The sequence below is a fragment of the Pseudophryne corroboree genome, chromosome 4, assembly GCF_028390025.1.
Source record: "Pseudophryne corroboree isolate aPseCor3 chromosome 4, aPseCor3.hap2, whole genome shotgun sequence".
In the NCBI taxonomy this organism is placed as follows: Eukaryota; Metazoa; Chordata; class Amphibia; order Anura; family Myobatrachidae; genus Pseudophryne; species Pseudophryne corroboree.
Window position 1 is genome coordinate 499,724,931 of NC_086447.1, and position 19,085 is coordinate 499,744,015.

The 19,085-nt window shown below is 42.0% G+C and overlaps 1 protein-coding gene across 2 annotated transcripts in view; it reads right to left on the bottom strand.

Moving 5' to 3' along the window:
• Positions 1-311: 311 nt before the first annotated feature.
• Positions 312-19,085, bottom strand: part of HS3ST5 (heparan sulfate-glucosamine 3-sulfotransferase 5) — a 447,091-nt gene continuing 428,317 nt past the window's right edge. For both annotated transcript variants that reach the window (XM_063917162.1, XM_063917163.1), the window contains 2 exons: positions 11,260-11,398; positions 312-3,107 (listed from right to left, as the gene is read on the bottom strand). In XM_063917162.1, coding sequence (XP_063773232.1) covers positions 2,177-3,107; positions 11,260-11,366 — 1,038 coding nt within the window. In that variant the 5' untranslated portion in view covers positions 11,367-11,398 and the 3' untranslated portion in view covers positions 312-2,176. The remainder of the gene's footprint in view (positions 3,108-11,259; positions 11,399-19,085) is intronic.

Genomic DNA, 19,085 nt, shown 5'->3' on the forward strand with positions numbered 1-19,085 from the left:
TGGTGCCTATGTGACACTGTTGAGCCATGCTTGAAGTGAGGGAGAGCATCTTTACATTGCTATCTAGATATTTGGACCATGAGTAAATTATTGGATCTGTGCAACATGCAGGGTCAGATTAAGAGTGGATTCCATCTTTTATTTTTCAACATAACCTATCATACTGCATTCTGATCTGTGCATAATATACAAAAACATAAATACCAAATACAATTAGAATTGTTAAACAGATTTTTTTAGCTGGGTTTCAAAATATTTCTCAATTGTTTGCAATAATAAGGAAGTTCATGTGAAAGAAACACAAAAATATACACATTTAGTGATTTTAATTCATTCCAAGTTAAATAGCCACAATAAAACTTCTCACAATAATTTAAAGAGTCATACTCAGTTTTACAAAATATAGTTACTTAATGTGAAACCAGTATGTACAATAAAATATACATTATTTACAGTATGTCTCTTCTGATAGACAAACACATTTAGGGGAATGGCCAAACCAATGTTTTTTATTGTCAACATGCTACAAGTGACAGGTACCTGTACAAGAAACTGTTAGTGCAAATTCACTACAGAAACTTTGGAATAAGAGTAAGACGAGAACTGTTTGATTTAATAATATGAACATTGTATTAATCTCTTTTATTGTCTCTTAAAGAGACAATAAAATATGTAAATCGGCAACTTAATAGGTATATAGTATCTGTTGACTGAGAGCTAATGCACAGTATATGGAAAAGATACCGTATACCAGTGGTTCTCAAACTGTGTGCCGTGGCACCCTGGGTTGGTGGTCCAGGACCAATTTAAATTATTTATGGTCAATGTTTTAGACAAAACCAATGCTACTGGCTGCCACTCATAAAATATGTGGACAAACAGAAGCAAATCTTGTCCTAAGGATGATATATAATCACAATTTATTAAATGTAATATTTTTTCTGAATTTCTCAATAAGAAATTTTTGGCCTGGGGGTGCCATGAAAAACATCTGATACTCTTGGGTGCCGACGTGCTGTGACTCAAAAGAGTTTGGGAACCACTGCCGTATACATAGAAATACATGTTCCGTGAGAATGCAGCACATCTTTGTTTTCTTGTTTAACTTATCAAATTCTTTTTATTGTATGTTTGATTTTCAGACATACACTAGATTTATTTGGTATCAAGATGTTGATTTTCTGTTATGCTGCCACTGTTTTGCTCGTACATTGTTGAGGGTGAATGCATTTGGGGAGCAGGGATGCCTTTTTATACAGGTTAAGTACAATTTCCCAATGCTTTTTTAGGTGTGTTTTGCCAAGAGCAAAAACAGATTGTGCTTCCTTGTAAGAATATATGTATTTAAAAACAGATGCCCTGCTAATTGGCATGTATCACTATTCTTCAAAACAGAATATATGACAGGATCACCAAAGGCAAAACACACCTAGATGAATGGACCACATCATATAGATTTGATTTCCCCATGTTCTGGCACCCTGATCAATCGTGCTAACTCTTAAGATATCCACTAGAAGTATTTGACTTTGTTCTTACATTTTCACTAAAGGGGATTTGATACCTAATTATCTTATGTGACTGGTAAAGGGTCCGTAGCATACAAAAGAGTGTCACCTATAAATGGTAAATGTTGCATTTTCTGAGCTTAGCCAATATTTATGAGAAGTCACCTTATCAATTTATTAGAAACTGATCAATATGGCTAAAACGTGTTACGCGTTCCTACTAAACTGACAAGGTACATTTTTATAACTACAGATTAAGGACACAATGTGTACCTTGACTATGTGTAGGTGGCAAGTTCCTTCTATCTTGCTGGAGCTAAGTGTACCTTGTCTGGGAATTGTAGTAATACTGCAGTCATTCTCTCTCCTATTTGCAGCAATGCTACCATTTTGCCTATTAAGCACTACGTTAACATAAAATAAAAAGTGACACGTCCATTTACTATTTTGATATGAATAATTTTTTTTTTGTTAAACCTATGGAAAGAGTAGTTACTTCTCAGAAGAAATTTTTCCTTTAAGTATTTGGTCACATACATAAATTACATTTATTCAGGAAATTAAGCAAAACGTACTCTAATAAAAGTGTCCATGAAAAGTGCATAATTGTCCTGTTACAGACATTAATGAAAGCGTTGTGCAACACATAGTGTTGTAGACAATAGTAATTAGGGCCAGTTAAATGTCCTGCCAGTGATCTGGTAAAACTTCTGATTGAAAGGATGAAAGAATTTGTGCAATTTGGTAATAACTGAAGGGTTGACCTCAGGATGTATGCGCCCCTTGCTACCTGCCAGGCACTTGTTAAAGACAATATTAAACCTCAAGCAATAGAACCCCCGGGTGGCATTATAGTAAAGGTTGTATTGACTTATCCTTGGTGGCAGATTGAGAAACTTTTCCACCAGTTGCAGTTCTGGCAGTGGTTCTGTGATCAGTCGATCCCCATCAACAATGTGAAATTGTTCAATAGGGAAATACTTCAGCCACCTTTCCAAATGCTTGGTATAAATACTGGTCCTCACGGCCTTGTACTTAGTGTTCACCTCACAGGTGTTAGAATCCATAGCCATTTTCTCAAACTTGTAGTAGGTTTTATTCTTCCTTTCCTTGCCCTCCAGCACCTGTGTGTAGTCAGAAATGGCTCTTGTTGTTGGCTCTCTAACAATGATGAGTAGTTTAATGGAGGAGTTCATTTTGTATATTCTTTCAGGAACCTCATCTGTGATGAAGTATGCTGGGCTTTTCTCTATAGTTATTTGGTGTGGGTGGGAGAATGGCATCTTTTTTCTGTACCACTCAATACCCTTTGCGTAGTTCTCATCATTGTCAAAATAATGTATTTCTTGAGAAGCCTTGACTACAGCAGGGTGGAGATTTAGCATTTCAAGTAAGGCTCTAGTTCCTCCTTTTCTTACACCAATGATAATCGCCTTTGGTAGCTGCTGGACCAAATTGTGGAGGAGGATTTGCTCTTTAGTTGCATTTCCTTTCCGAAATTCATGTAGTAGTCCTCTCTTATACTGCATAGCACGGAGAGCGATTGCATCCTGACTCTGCGGACTGAATCGGCTTTCGCTTGGACAAATGGGAGGCAGTCTGTAAGGAAAGTAAGTAGAATTAGGCAAACCACTAACTGATGTGAAAGCCAGCAAAACAAAGAACATACAATATAGCTTTCCAAGCCGGACTCCAGTTTATATAGAGGGTTGTTTTTTTTCTATCGGTGTATTTAAATGCAGTGAGTTAATATTTTATAACCTGCAATTTATTAAGCTGCAAACAGGATTTTGACGCATTATGACTGACATACACTCACACTCACAATCACATGCTTCTTCCTTGGGACATAATCTTTTGTATCCACTATTTCCTTATGGTCAGGGATTAAAGTGGTCCTAGAGAGGTGGTGGAACTTATTTACCCTGCCAACACACCCCCCCCCCCCCACACACACACACACATTAAGCAGAGCCAGGGCCAGTGGTTTTTAGCACCCCCCTGCAAACTATAAATTAGTGCCCTACTTCCCATACTTTATAAAGGGACGTTGATCTCACAAAGAAGCAGTGTGGTCACACTGTAGTACTCCCAATTCAAATTATACCACACAGTAGCACAACCATATTCACATTATACCACATGTAGGGCCCCTGATTCATATTACACCACAAAGTAATGCCCCTTATTCAGGTTCCGTCACTCAGTAGTGCCCATTATTCAAGTTGTGCAACACAATGGTGCCCTTTATACATGTTATGCCACACAGTAGTATCCCCTATACACAATTCCCACAGTAGTAGTGCCTCTTACAGTACACATAATGCCCACAACTGTAGTGCCCCTTACACATAATGACCACTGTAGTGCTGCTTATACACAAAGTGCCCACAATAGTAGTGCCACTTAAATACAGAATGCCCACAGTAGTAATGCCCCTTACACATTATGCCCACAATAGTAGTGACTCTTACACATAATGCCCACAATAGTGCCCCTTATAAACATATCTGCCTCTGTTACTACAGCAGCTTACTGCCTGTGTCCCTCCAGCAGCTTCCCCACTTTTCTTGTTCCTCCAACCCCCTTTCATCTTGTCTTCAAGATGCACAGAGCCTGCTCCCCTTAATTGCTCTTCTTCACTTCAGCGGCGGTGACAGCATGACATCACTTACGCCGTGCCAGAAAAGGAAGCCACTTTGACCTGAGGAGGCAACGAATGCTGCCCTACAGACATAGCATGTGTGTACCAGTAGAGGTGGGCTGTAGGTGGAGGACCATGGAGCTACCAGGACCTGAGGAACGGGGAGGTGGCTGTAGCTCATCAGTAACACTAGTGCTGCCTGCATCATCTATTGACGTAGGTGATGGAATTACTGTGCAGGGCCATGTAGGAGGTGGAACTAGTTTCCCCTACCATTACAGGTGGTGGAACTAAGTCCAACCTCCTCCCCTACACACACACACACACACACACACACACACACACACACACACACACACACACACAACACACACTTTAACCCCAGCTTATAGTACCAGATTCACACACTTCTATAATATGCAATAGCAATCACAGCTTGCTGCAGTTGTGTACAACTATGTGGCAGAGTGCCAGATTCAAAGGATATTGGCAGTTACTCAACTTTTCTGATCTGTGGTCATATGTGAATAATTGTGCTTGTATATCGCTAGATAATGCACAGCCAATTTTTATTTTGACTTTCGTTACACTTTCCATGTGTTTGTCTTAATCAGAGGTTCCTAAACGCAGTCCTTAAGGCACCCTAATGGCCCAGATTTTAAGTATTTACATGCTTGTCGACAGGTGACTTAGGAGTATATGTACTAAGGGCCTAATTCAAGTTGGATCGCAAATCGCAATCCAACCAGAATTATTGCATTCGCTGGCGGGCCCCCTCATTTTCTGCTGGTGTCCCGCAGAAAATACGATCGCTTCTGACTGTCAATCAGGCTGAGACGTTCGCGGGGAGGGCAGCAATGCTCCAAGATGGAGATGGAGCATTCGAAGGCATGGCTTAGAAACAGGTGCGTGGTGGTGTGAAGGGGGGGGGGGCATGACAAGGGCGTGATCAGGGTGGCGCAATCAAAAAGATGGCTGTGGGACTCCTGTGAGTGCAGCCAGGCTTCCTCAATTTTAGCGTTCATGCTGAAATTCCGGTGCGACCACAATTTCTGAATGGTTGCCGGGGGGAGGTGGCGGGTAGCATGCTGTGCAACCTTGCCCTGCGATGGGCGGCCGCCAGCGTGTGTTCAGAAGGATTGCAAATTCTGCTAAAAAGCTGAATTTGCAATCTTTACTGAATCAGGTCCCAGCCAACCAGCTCTTGTCATTTTTCAAACACAGGGTGGGATATACTAAAGTGAAAATGGTGTAAAACCCATGTCTTCGGTTTTTACCTCAGTTTGCCAGATCTCCGCCATGCAGGGTACCGCCAGCTTTTGCTGGCGTTACCCTGTAAAAGCCTAAGGGGCTTCCTTAGCAATGCAATGTGGAGAGGGTTCTGTCACGGAACCCTCCAGTGTCGCTACTGGATGCTGCTGGCCTGCGCATGCACAGATGGACTCACGGGTCATTGTCCTGGAAGTCCAGGAGCCGCAGCACATCACAAAGGACAGCTCTGATCACAAGACCTGTCCTTTGCAATACTAATTGCATACTGTATGTTAGTACACATGTGATTAGTGTTGGCGCAATGTGTGGCAGGATGTACCCACAACCAGTAACATGACAGTTGGGAGCTGATAGGCTGGTACTTTATCACTTTTTGTCGAGGACCATGTTTGAGAACCTCTGGAATAAGTCCATCACTTCCATTACTGCAATGTTTGTGAGGACTACGTAAATGTATGGGGAAGCGGTTAAAATACCGCTAGTCAGGATCCCGGCAGTCACAATGCCGATGCCGGAATCCAGACTAGCAGTGAAATCACGCCACCGGAATACTGGTGCCACAGGCTATTCTTTCTCTGTGGAGAGCCACAACACCCATAGAGGGAGAATATAACCTGTGGTGAGCACAGTGAGCCACCGTGCCCGCAGTGTGGCGAGCGAAGTGAGCCCGCAAGGGGCTTTCTAGTGCTCGCCCTGCTGCTGGCATACTAGTGGCCGGGATGCCGCTGTCTGTATACTGACGCCCGGCATCCCGGCCGCTGGGAATTCATACTGAACCCAAAACTGGATGTACTATAACATAACAGCAACCAAATAGTGTTTTCATTAGACCAATTTGTGTGGATGACAAGTGACATGTAATTTGTTTATACGAGTTATAGAATATTAATTAGATTTGGATGGGGTGTGTACAAACTGAAATCTAAATGTCAGTGTAAAAATAAAGCAGCCAGTATTTACTCTGCACAGAAACAATATAACCCACCCAAATCTAACTCTCTCTGCACATGTTACATCTTCCCCACCTGCAGTGCACATGGTTTTGCCCAACTGCTAACTTTTTTGGTTTGCTAACAACTCTGAATAACCCCAGAGACAGATAGAGGGATGTAGAATGCCATTAAATTTGGCAGGGCATAAAAAGTCATCCAAGATTCACCTATCAGATTGACCGTGAGTGACTTGAGCATTTATTTAAATACATATAAATGTTATTATTAGAGATGAGCGGATTCGGTTTTACTCAGTTCTCAAAACGGCATCTTATTGGCTATCCAAAACACGTGACATCCGTGAGCCAATAAGATGCCGTTTTGAGAACCGAGTAAAACCGAGTAAAACCGAATCCGCTCATCTCTAGTATTATAGAAATTAGTCCATTTTCAGTAACCAGTTTAATTGTATCCTGTACTTCAGTGTAAGTGTTCCAAGATCTGCTCTGAGCACTGTGTGTCTCTTTGGATAATCATTACATTTGTATTGCTAAGGACAGGATGCATTCGGCATCCCAGTGGTCTGTATGCTGGCGGTCATGTGACCGACGCCTGAATTCCGAAACCACTCGGAACACCATTATTATGGTCAATGTAATAGGCAAAGCCAGTGCTGGTGACTACCAATCATAAAATATGTGGACAAACAGAAGCAAATCTAGTCCCTCACCACACAATTAAAGCTAAGGACGACATAGAAATACAATTTACTTAATTTAATATTTACTTAATTGAATGTAATATTTCTTTCTAAATTTCTCAATAAGAAACTTTTGTCCTAGGGGTGATGTGTAAAAAATTCTGATGCTCTAGGGCGCCGTGATTCAAAAAAGATTGGGAACCACTGGGTTAGGCACTGGGGGGGGGGGGGGGTTTAGCCATAGCCACCCCCACCCCCCCCGAGGGTTAGTCCTAGCCAACCCCCATCCCCACGGATTAGCCCTATCCATCACCCCCAAAGGTTTGGGTTAGGGTAGAGGGCAGGAGGGGGGTAAATACTTACCTCTGTCTGGTGTTGGGATCCTCATTGTCGGGATGTCGCAGTCAGTCATGTGTCAACCTTACAAACATGAAATTTACAACCAGGGGTGTATCTAGAGGTCTGGGCGCCCCTGGCAAAGTAAGGGACTGGCGCCCCCCATATTTGAAATAGGGAAGGTGCATGTGCAACAAAGGGACATGGTCTTGTAAGAAAGGGTTACTACACAGTAGTAACCCTTATACACATCATGCTCACACAGTAGCATTTCCCTTTACATATTATGCCCACACAGTCATTCTTATAACACTGAGGAGACATCCGCAGTGCCTGGCCTGGCTGAAGCGGCAATGCCACCCAAGGCCAGGTAGTATTATCAAATAGTAGTGCAGAGAAGTGCAGTGCAGCGCACTACCCAGTGGTGCAAGTACAAAAAAATCCTTAGTGGTACTGTGGGTGTGGCCACATGCCTCATGGGGCATGTCCAATGAAAATGGTGGTGTGATACACCTATGACACCAATAGTGCAGTGCCAGATACAAATATGCCCCCAATAGTACCAGATATACATATGCCCCCACAGTGCCAGATACACATATGCGCCCACAGTGCCAGATGTGCCCCCACGGAGCTAGATATGCCCCCACAGTGCAAGATACACATATGCCCCCACAGTGCCAGATAAGTCATATAGTCATAGTCCCCATCCCCCTCCCAGCACATAGCCATAGTCCCCTCCTAGTAAATAGCCATAGCCCCCACCTCCCCAAGCAATAGCCATAGTCCTCCCAGCACATAACCATAGTCTCCACCCCTCCCAACACAGTCATACAGTAGTCCCCACCCCCTCCCATCACATAACAATAGTTCCCTGCCATCATAGATAGCCATAGTCAACCTCCCGGCACATAGCCCCTCACCTCCCCAAGCACATAGCCATAGTCCCCATCCCCCTCCCAGCACATAGCTGTAGTCCTCCCTTAGCACATAGTAGTAGTCTCCCCCACTCCCAGCACATACATAGCCTCCCAACACAGCATATAGCCCTAGTCCCCACCCCACAACATCCCAGCAGATAGCCGTAGTGCCTGGCAATACCTGCTGTGCCGAGCTGCCTGGGATGGAGAATTGCTCAGCAGGCAGGAGCTGGCGCCAGTGTCCGGCACCGCTCCAAACTACATGGAGAAACTGAAAATAAACTACAGCTCCCATCAGTCCCATGCCACCAGGAGCTTCCAACAGCAAGGGCTGCTGGGAGTTGCAGTTTATTTTCAGTTTCTTCCCTGTAGTGCATTGTGGTGCCGGACACCGGCGCCAGCTCCTGCCTGCTGAGCGATCCTCTGCCCTCCATCCCAGGCAATGCACAGGCAGCTCGGCACAGCAGGTTATGCCAGACACTACAGTTTAAGGGATTCCACCCATTGGCTGAGGGTGTCACTGTCGGGCGGCGCCCTCTGCTCGGCTGGCGCCCCTGGTGAGTGCCATCCTGGCCAATGGGTAGATACGCCCCTGTTTGCAACCACAATGTAGCTTCTACCATTTTGACTGAAATGCTTGAAGGGGATAAGTAGGCTTGTAATTATGCATGCACAATTTATTCTGTATTGTTCTGCAGCCCTGCAATATGAATCAGTAACACAAAGATGTAAGCCTTTCAGGGAACAGCTTGTAATCTTACAAAAGATGACATGCGCTGTATCACATTTCGCCTTTTGGCCTGACAAAAATACTGTCCGTTTTACAGAAGAGAGAAAAAGAATTATTGTTTATAGAAACTGTATATTTTTATAAGATAATGGAAAACACAGAGACAGGTTAATCTAGGGCGACGCGCCTTAATCCAGTACAGGTACAGTATCCCATATCCAAATATTCTGAAATACGGAATATTCCGAAATACAGACTTTTTTGAGTGAGAGTGAGATAGTGAAATCTTTGTTTTTTGATGGCTCAATGTACACAAACTTTGTTTACTACACACAGTTATTAAAATATTGTATTAAATGACCTTCAGACTGTGTGTATAAGGTGTATGTGAAACATAAATGAATTGTGTGAATGTACACACACTTTGTTTAATGCACAAAGTTATAAAAAATATTGTCTAAAATTACCTTCAGGCTGTGTGTATAAGGTGTATATGTAACATAAATGCATTCTGTGCTTAGACTTAGGTCCCATCACCATGATATCTCATTATGGTATGCAATTATTCCAAACTACGGAAAAATCCCATATCCAAAATACCGCTGGTCCCAAGCATTTTGGATAAGGGATACTCAACCTGTACTATCATCTGTGGTAATCCTGCCTATATATAACAAGTATCATTCCTTAGGGTAAATCTTTTTTTTTTTTAAATCCATAATTTTTTTTAAATATTTGTTTACATTTTTAAATTAAATAATAACATTTTTAAACTAGATTTTTTTCTGCAAAGTGCAACTTAAAGCCCAAATTTGTCCAAGTAAGTTGTCTCACATATGCACACATCTGCAATGCCTGTCCCAGCAAGTGGTAAGTTACCAATCCAAGCAAATATGTATCTCTGGGGCATCTAAGCCTCACTCGCATGCCTTTGGCAATATTTCTGTGATGAACTGCAGTGACAATTGATTTTTTTTATTGCTATCGTAAGCAAAGATAAAATTAAAATCTTCAAAATCACATATCATTGCGATTGAGGCATTTAATAATAAATAGTCTGTTAAAAACTAAGGGCCTAATTCAGAGTTGATTGCAGCAGCAAATTTGTTAGCATTGGGGCAGATATAACATGTGCAGAGAGAGTTAGATTTGGGTGGGGTGTGTTCAAACTGAAATCTAAATTGCAGTGTAAAAATAAAGCAGCCAGTATTTACCCTGCACAGAAACAAAATAGCCCACCCAAATTTAACTCTCTCTGCACGTTATATCTGCCACACCTGCAGTGCACATGGGGGGTAATTCCAAGTTGATCGCAGCAGGAATTTTTTTTAGCAGTTGGGCAAAACCATGTGCACTGCAGGGGAGGCAGATATAACATGTACAGAGAGAGTTAGATTTGGGTGGGGTGTGTTCAATCTGCAATCTAAATTGCAGTGTAAAAATAAAGCAGACAGTATTTACCCTGCACAGAAACAAAATAACCCACCCAAATCTAACTCTTTCTGCACATATTATATCTGCTTCCCCTGCAGTGCACATGGTTTTGCCCAATTGCTAAAAAAATTCCTGCTGCGATCAACTTGGAATTACCCCCATGGTTTGCCCAACTGCTAACAAATTTGCTGCTGTGATCAACTCTGAATTACCCCCTAAATGTCTACAGTGTAAAATCAAAACCGTTTCTGAGTGTTTGACCAGTAAACAGTGCCAAAAAATCACTACACAGCTTTCATCACTATCAATATCTTGGCAGTTCCAGAAACTCCCAAGTAATTAACATTAGTATGCTCAGTCCCTGAAGCTGTGTTTAATAAGAATACTGATCTGATTAGCTGTTCAGCACTGTTGGGCATGATATTAACTACAAATTGCATTATTTACCATCTTGCAAATTCTCCAAGACATAAATATATCACAGGTCCTTAACAAAAACAGGCAATAATCCTCTTGTATTACACTTTGCATAAATATATTTCTTTACATAAAAGTATTAATATACTAGAGCTGACTATTTCAATGATGCACAGCCGCAATGCAATGTATTACAATGTGAAAAATATTAAATTTTATATTTAATACTCATACTTTTTGTCATTTCAGAGGCAGCAAGCTCCATTTCTGCATATATATATATATATATATATATATATATATATATATATATTATTATAAATAATACTATAAATAAGTAGAAATATTTATATTATATACACTTACCTATCCAAGCTCCCAACTCTGGCAACTAGATATAGGAGGCTTCCAACAGCAAGGCTGCCTAGCACAAAGAGCTTCTGTCTCAGCAACGCCTGCTGTTTGAATAGCATGGCCCTCCATCAATCTTCAGGACTTCTCCAGTCTGGGGAGAACAGCACACATAAACCAGACATCAGCAAGTGGCAGTATACACGCTAATGTTTATTAACTAGCAGTCAATCATTCTTTAGCTACAAGTGATTAAGACACACTTGAAAAGAAGAAAAAATATCAAAGAATAATCATCATTCTTGTGGAAAAAATGCACACCACATACTGTAATACTAATTACACCATGACACGCCATCTGCAATTTTTAAAAGACCTTAGATATTACTTACACCCATATGTGTGCTATGAGAGCTGTCCTGTGCAGATAAATCTTTTTGTAGTTTTAATTGACATATATGTCCTTAAACTGACCTCGTGTAGGTTTATATAGTCAGGGACGATTATGTCCTCAAATTGTACTAATTGTCTAAGCTACATAGTTATGTGTTAAAATATCTAGCATAATTAATTAAGGCTTACAATCAATGAGACATATGTATATGAGAACAATTCTCAGAATTACATAATAAATTGTAGGGTCATGTTTTTGAGCCTTAGTAGTACAGTATTACAAAATATGTAGTACAATTAAGACATTTATATTTTTGTTTTAAAACTTCTTGAGAAAGACTGTCAATTTGTTTACATTTTTAGTTATCATTTCATTATAATTCATCTGAATAAATGGTTCAATAACATGTAACTCTCACTTTCAAGTATATTCTCATTTTTTTCACATTTTTGTTTCCACCCAGAGTGATCCTGACAGACATGAAGTAAAAACGTAGTTTGGCTAATAAGTAGCATGTCAAGCTAAAGGATTGGCTTATCTTGCAAACAGCCATTATAATGTAACTGAGAAATAGAATAGCATTGTCAATCACATAAATACATTTGTCATGTTTTGGAAAACCCATGTGATTAGTAATACCATTAACCTTACATCCAGGACCAGTGCTAGGGTGAATCCAGATACACCAACTCATCTCTGCCACAGTCTCAGTAGACATATTTTCTTTAATAAATCAGTATATTCATCATCAAAAAATTGTGAAGTGAGAATTTTTAGTGTTCGATTCTCACCTTTATGTTTCACAATTTTTTCATGATTCATGTCTTCTATGTAAAACTTACTTCCGAAAAAACTGCTTCTTTTGCGGCGGCAGCTTTTTGGAAAAGTAGTAATTTTCTGAGCTGTACTCATGCTCTTCTGAAGGTTGCCCTACTACAATTCACATCCTGTCCCCTGCTGTCACTCCCCACATCCTCCCGCAGTTGTCCAGTGCTCCATACCTGCAGCCTCCCCACATTGACCCCGCTCCCCCTCACAGCCATTCCACAGTGTGTTCACTCCCCCCCTAGCAGCCTCTCCAAAGTGTGCCTGCTCGCCCCTCAGCCTCTCTACATTGTGCCCGCTCCCCCCCAAAGCTGCTCCACATTGTGCCCACTTTCCCAGCAGCCTCTCCACATTGTGCCCGCTCCCCCCGCAGCCTCCCTACAGCAGGGACGTGCAGTCAGGGGAGGCAGCCATAATGATTAAAATAATACAAAGAAGATATTTATAACATGTTCTGTGACATACAGTAGATACCTTCTTTTATTATTCTAATAATTTCCCCCTGCATATTGGGGCGGGAGGCAGCAGGAGAGGTGCCTCCCGCTGACAATATAAAGTTCAGGAAGCGGAGGGCGGGCAGTGGGGTGGGGCCAAGCCATGGCCTGTAAAAGCCTATTGAAAAAGGACACGGAAGCAGCACCAGTATATATGCCTCAAAGGGCGTGCATCCAGCCCACCTGAAAGCACGTCCGTCAGTCCCGCAGATGTGATTTGGCCAGCGGGCACATGCGGCGGCGCGACGCGGTGGGCATTCGTGGTGGCGGGACCCGGCCGAGAAAGGTTGGCTGGCAGCAGACCTGGATCCAAGAGGATCCAGTCCCTTCCAGCCATTCTGAAGAGTTTGGCAGCAGAGAGCCGGCTTCCCATTTCAAAAATGGCGCCTCAGTGTAATTTTTTAAATTCAAGAGGGTCACCGCGAGCCAATCACGGCTCACCGCGTCATCATCTCGTCCCCTTAACTGGCTTATATAAGAGGCAGCGGCTGTCAGTCCAGCAGCGGGGAGGGAGCAGGGAAGAGCTCCCGAAGATAGAAGATCCTGGAAGCCCTGGGGAGGCGGCAGCCATGAAAAAGAGCTTAAAGGCCGTCACCCCCCAGGTGAAGATGCCGGAAGCCTTGAAGACACAGCATAATGAACTATTAAAACATTAGGTGTTGTGTTTTTATAAAAATTTTTTTTTTACAGGGGGACTACGGATGCCAGCGGGCCCTTATTGTCCGGGCATGCTGGCACTTGTGGTTCTCCGAGTGGCGGCATGCTGGGGCAGGCTTGCTGGGACCTGTAGGCCACCTGTAAAAAACAATATTATCCCATCATGAACCCTGCACCCACCACCACCAGGGGTGCGGGACATAGCACTAGGGCCGGCTGTTGCTCAGGAGGGGGGGGGACCCCATTTTTATTTTTGGAGACCCCACTTTCTGAGGAATTCCAACCCTGGGTTGACTGGTTTGGGGGGGGGGGGGATTGTTTAATGCTATGGCAGGTGGACCCCATACTGAGTGTCTCCCCTGCTATGGCATTATCCCACCTAGCTGGTTCAGCCTGGTGCTGGTTTTGCTTAAGTAGGGGGAACCCTATGCTTTTTTTGGGGGGCCTTAACAGCCAGTGCCTCACCAGTCACTAACCTCACTGCACGTCACTGCTCTACAGTGTGTCCACTCCCCCCGCAGCCTCTCTGCCTCAGCGTTGTGGCTGCTGCCAGAACTTGTGCTCTCCCCCAAGCTCAGACATGCAGCGTGACATGTTCCCAACCGCCGCTGCTGAGACATATCCCTTGCCCTGTCTTACAGGAGGAATCTTTGGGAGCCGGGAGAGCTGCCGGAAGTAAGAGGACACAGCAGGGAGGGCTCTTTTCAGAACCCTCTGCTGCATCAGGAAACTGAACGACATCTCAGGATGGCAAACAGTTTCACTTTCAAATTCCGGAAAAAATGCTTTTTCAGAGTTTGATGAATGTCCGAATTTCTACGTCCCCATACTATAGTTTGGGGAGTGAAGAAATTGTGACATTTAAAGGATAATGAATATGCCCCTTAATGAGAATGCAGATACAGTAGAAGTAATAATACTGAGGTGCTTACTGGTTCCCAGTGAAGTGACAGAATATTAGACCAAAAACACACAATAGCTGCACTCATTACTTTTATTATTATTTGATATGCTTCAGTTGAGCAAGTCTGAAAACATTACACCTTCTACTGTCTTCTTGCCTGCATCTACTCTGTGGGAGTCCATGTGTCATGTCACTGCATGTTGTTTGCTGTATATCAATATATACATTATTAGACCTCATTTCCCACTAATTTTGCATTTATGCTTCTTGAATATATTGCACTTTGCTAGTTTGTGTATTTGCAATATATACTCTAATTAGCCACTGTAAAGCACTCTGGTTTTCTATGTCCCCTAATTAATAAATTCTGAGAATATTATTATTATTATTATTATTATATGACTTTTTAAATATTTATTTTGGTCCCTATTCTCCCTGAGATATACATAGAAAGATAATTGTGGAGTAAATAGAGAATCATTGTAAATTACACAAGCACAATGAAAGGAACACTTTCCTAGGAGTAATAATGTGCACAACACACCAGCAGATGGCGCCAGTTGACCATGTTACAGCATCTCCTGCATTCCAGCTGTAAAACCACACACTATCATTATGGAAGATTTAATGGAAGTCTGTGTTATAGTTTAGATTTTATATATTGTACATTCATCCATGTTAACAGTTCCAGTGCTTGTTATAGCAGATCAAAATAGTCATTACAGTTATTGTTGCAGGATGTTTAACTGAGCTTCAATGAATTTAAAGTGAAATCTTATGTCCACATATACCAATGCAATAAAAATATTATTGGGTACAAATGTGATGCATGTAATAAATAAAATAAATTAATTAGGGTAAAACTAGTATTGTTTTAAGAGAAGCATGTAAATGTAATTATATTAATTTATTGAGATCATGAACATGATCTGCAAGGTCTATCCTTGCCCTCAGTTTTGCAAATGGTTGGTTACCATGGAAGACATTCACCTGTATGAGTGTACACTGACAAATTCCTATTTCTGTTTGCAGGGCCAGATCTAGACCTCGTGGTCCCCAGGGTGAACCGTTCCTTTGTGCCCCCCCATGTGCGCCGAAGGCATGAGGCAAAAATATAGGAGCGTGACCACAGAATAGTGCCAATTCACATTACAGCGCACAGTAGTGTCCTTCAGTCACATTACACCACATCACACAGTGTTACCCCTTATACACATTATGCCATGTTAGAGCCCCTTACACACATTACATCACAGTAGAGCAGAGCCCTTGTATACGTTATACCAGGTAGAGCCCCTTATATACATTACAGCAGCTAGAGCCCCTTATACACATTATGCCAGGTAAAGCCCCTTAGACACTTTACGCCAGGTAGAGACCCTTTTATGCACATAATATTTTTTTGTAACAAGTGGAACTGAAATCCCATGTCAATGTTTCCAGTTCTACTGCATGCAGATGCACCAGGACAGCTGTTAGCCAGTATCTCAGGGAACCTGAGTATAACTCGGTCTAATTTTCCACAGTATAGTTGAATTTATTCATAACTCTAAATAATGCCCAAATCTTTGTATATGAGGTACACTAGAATAACTTTATCAGTCAAAAACAAGGCCTCACAACTGTTTTAAAGGGTCAGTAAACAAGCTAGCGCTACCAAATGGCAGGAATGTATCAAAAAATGTGGATAAAGCAGGAAACATTTGAACAATTCTTTTGTTAGATATTTAAGGTACATTTTCCATACTTGTCTACTTTCCCAAAGTGATTGGGAGACTCCTGAATTTTGGGGAGTTCTCTCTTGCTACAAGAAGAATAAGGAACCCTCCTGGATGGGGCTTGATGATGATACAATGGGAGAAATTCAAATGTGTGAAAAGTCGGTTGGGTGTCTGTTTTTCCCTGTCTATTAGATAGGAGAAAACAAACACCCAACTGACTTTTCAAACATTTGAATTCCCCCCTATGTGTTGCATTAAGCTGTGAGTGTGTGGACATGATGACAAGAAACCTGAGGCCCTGCTGCTGCACTTGGAGGAGATATCCATAAAGACGGCAAGTAAGACAGTTCACAATTAGAGACATAACTAAATACTACTGTTCTGCAAACGGAGGATAATGTATATTTGTATTCCTTTTATTTTATGTATGTTTTAGTGTGGAACAGTTTTAGCACTTTATGCATAACTGCTCTACCTTCTAAACCTAAATGCTGTGTATTTGATACATAACTCAAATCCAATTCATAAGACTATGTTTATAGAATAGTTATTGTTTAGGTACCAATGACACTATAGGAGCTGAGACAATGGCCCTCATTCCGAGTTGTTCGCTCGCAAGCTGCTTTTAGCAGCATTGCACACGCTAAGCCGCCGCCTACTGGGAGTGAATCTTAGCTTAGCAGAATTGCGAACGAAAGATTCTCTAAATTGCGAATAGAAATTTCTTAGCGGTTTCTGAGTAGCTGGACACTTACTCTGCCACTGCGATCAGTTCAGTCAGTTTCGTTCCTGGTTTGACGTCACAAACACACCCAGCGTTCGCCCAGCCACTCCCCCGTTTCTCCAGCCACTCCCGCGTTTTCCCAGAAATGGCAGCGTTTTTTCACACACTCCCATAAAACGGCCAGTTTCCGCCCAGAAACACCCACTTCCTGTCAATCACACTCCGATCACCAAAACGAAGAAAAAACCTCGTAATGCCGTGAGTAAATTACCAAACATCTTAGAAAATTTACTTGGCGCAGCCGCAGTGCGAACATTGCGCATGCGCAATTAGCGGAAAATCGCTGCGATGCGAAGAAAATTACAGAGCGAACAACTCGGAATGAGGGCCAATGAGTAACCCTTTGTAGTCAGCACAAGTCAGCTTGGTGAAAGATTACATGACATGTATCCTCTAGTTTAATTTTAGACTAAAAGTAAATTTGCTGTATTAATGCCATCAAATACATACTTTATCCACACACATACACAGCCAGAACAGATTGTGTTCTCAGCGATGGCGTGCCATATGCAAGATGCTGAATCCAGAATTCCCATTTAAATACCTCTCATTGATATATCTGTGCTAATCTTATTCATTACATTAGCATGGGGAATGCTGTTAGATTTACTCCAAGTAAAGATTCCAATATACCATGTGTACAGCACATCCTTCTTTTGATTCTGTGTATAAAATATTTATCATATGTCTCTGTCGTCCTCTGGCTCAGTATTTGCAGAATAATTCCCATTTATTCTGAGCATGTGGTAAATTGGAAAGAATGAGAGCCATTACAGCTGCAGTAGCTGATTACCAGGTTTTGTTTCAGCATCTAACTCCTGAATTCATAAAAGTCAGAGTAAACTAATGATTAGCTGAGCTCAAAGAACACATTTATTTGTAAGTTTTAGTAATAAAATCTACCTTGCCTATGAGCAAAGAAACTGAAGGCTTTTAACCGATAGCAACAATCTGATTAGCCCTGTGTTATAGTCAGTCATTTTAGAAGATAGTGTCTAAAATACACCATGACAAGCCGGAAGGATAAGTGCTACATAACAGACAGGCAGCCTCCGCATCTTGCAAGTGCTATTCCCAACATTTCCAGATTTACGCAGCAATTAGGTCTTAAGGCACTCGAATAATTTTTTTAAGAAGGCTTCCTTACATGTAGGATGCAGTCACCATGCTGACAGTCAACATGGTAAAACGTCGACACCTAGAAAATGTTGACATTGTCTAAATGTCGTTATTTGCATTAGGGTTAGTGGTAGTCATACTGTAACATCAGGGTTACCATTAGGGTTAAGGGCACTTTCACATTAGAAAGACACTGCTGACATTCCGACAATTATTACATTATGACATGCAGAACCCTTACTTATGTACACAAAAAATGCTTGTAACATTCACTAATGCATGGAACTTATCAGAACTATTTATCATCAGGGGCCTAATCTGTAACATGTGAAGGATAATGTCTACTTGACCTTTGGGGGTCATTCCTAGTTGATTGCACGCTGCCGATTTTCGCTGTGCTGCGATCAGGTCTCTACTGCGCATGCATATGCACCGCAATGCGCACGCACATCGTACGGGTACAATGCGGTTCGTTGCCGAGCAATGGATTTAACGAAGAATCCATATGCACAGCTGATCGCAAGAAGATTGACAGAAAGAGGGCGTTTATGGGTGACCGTTTTCTGGGAGTGGTAGGGAAAATGCAGGCGTGTCCTAGGGTGTGTGACGTCAATTCCGGCACCAAAAAGACCAAAGTGATCGCAAGGGCTGAATAAGTTCAGACCTACTCTGAAACTGCACAAAATGTTTTTGCAGAGCTCGGCTGCACAGGCGATTGCACACTTGCAAAACGAAAATACACTCCCACGTGGGCGGCGACTATGCATCTCTATATGGGTACACCTCAGTTTGTGATTCTGCTAGGAGGTGTAAATACTAAATATGCATATGGATGTTGCTTACATTTTTCATTTTTTTTTATATTGTGTACATGTGCAGCACAAAGTCACATAGTCTACACTAAGCAACTGGGCATGCACTCTACTCAGCATCAGCTCCATTG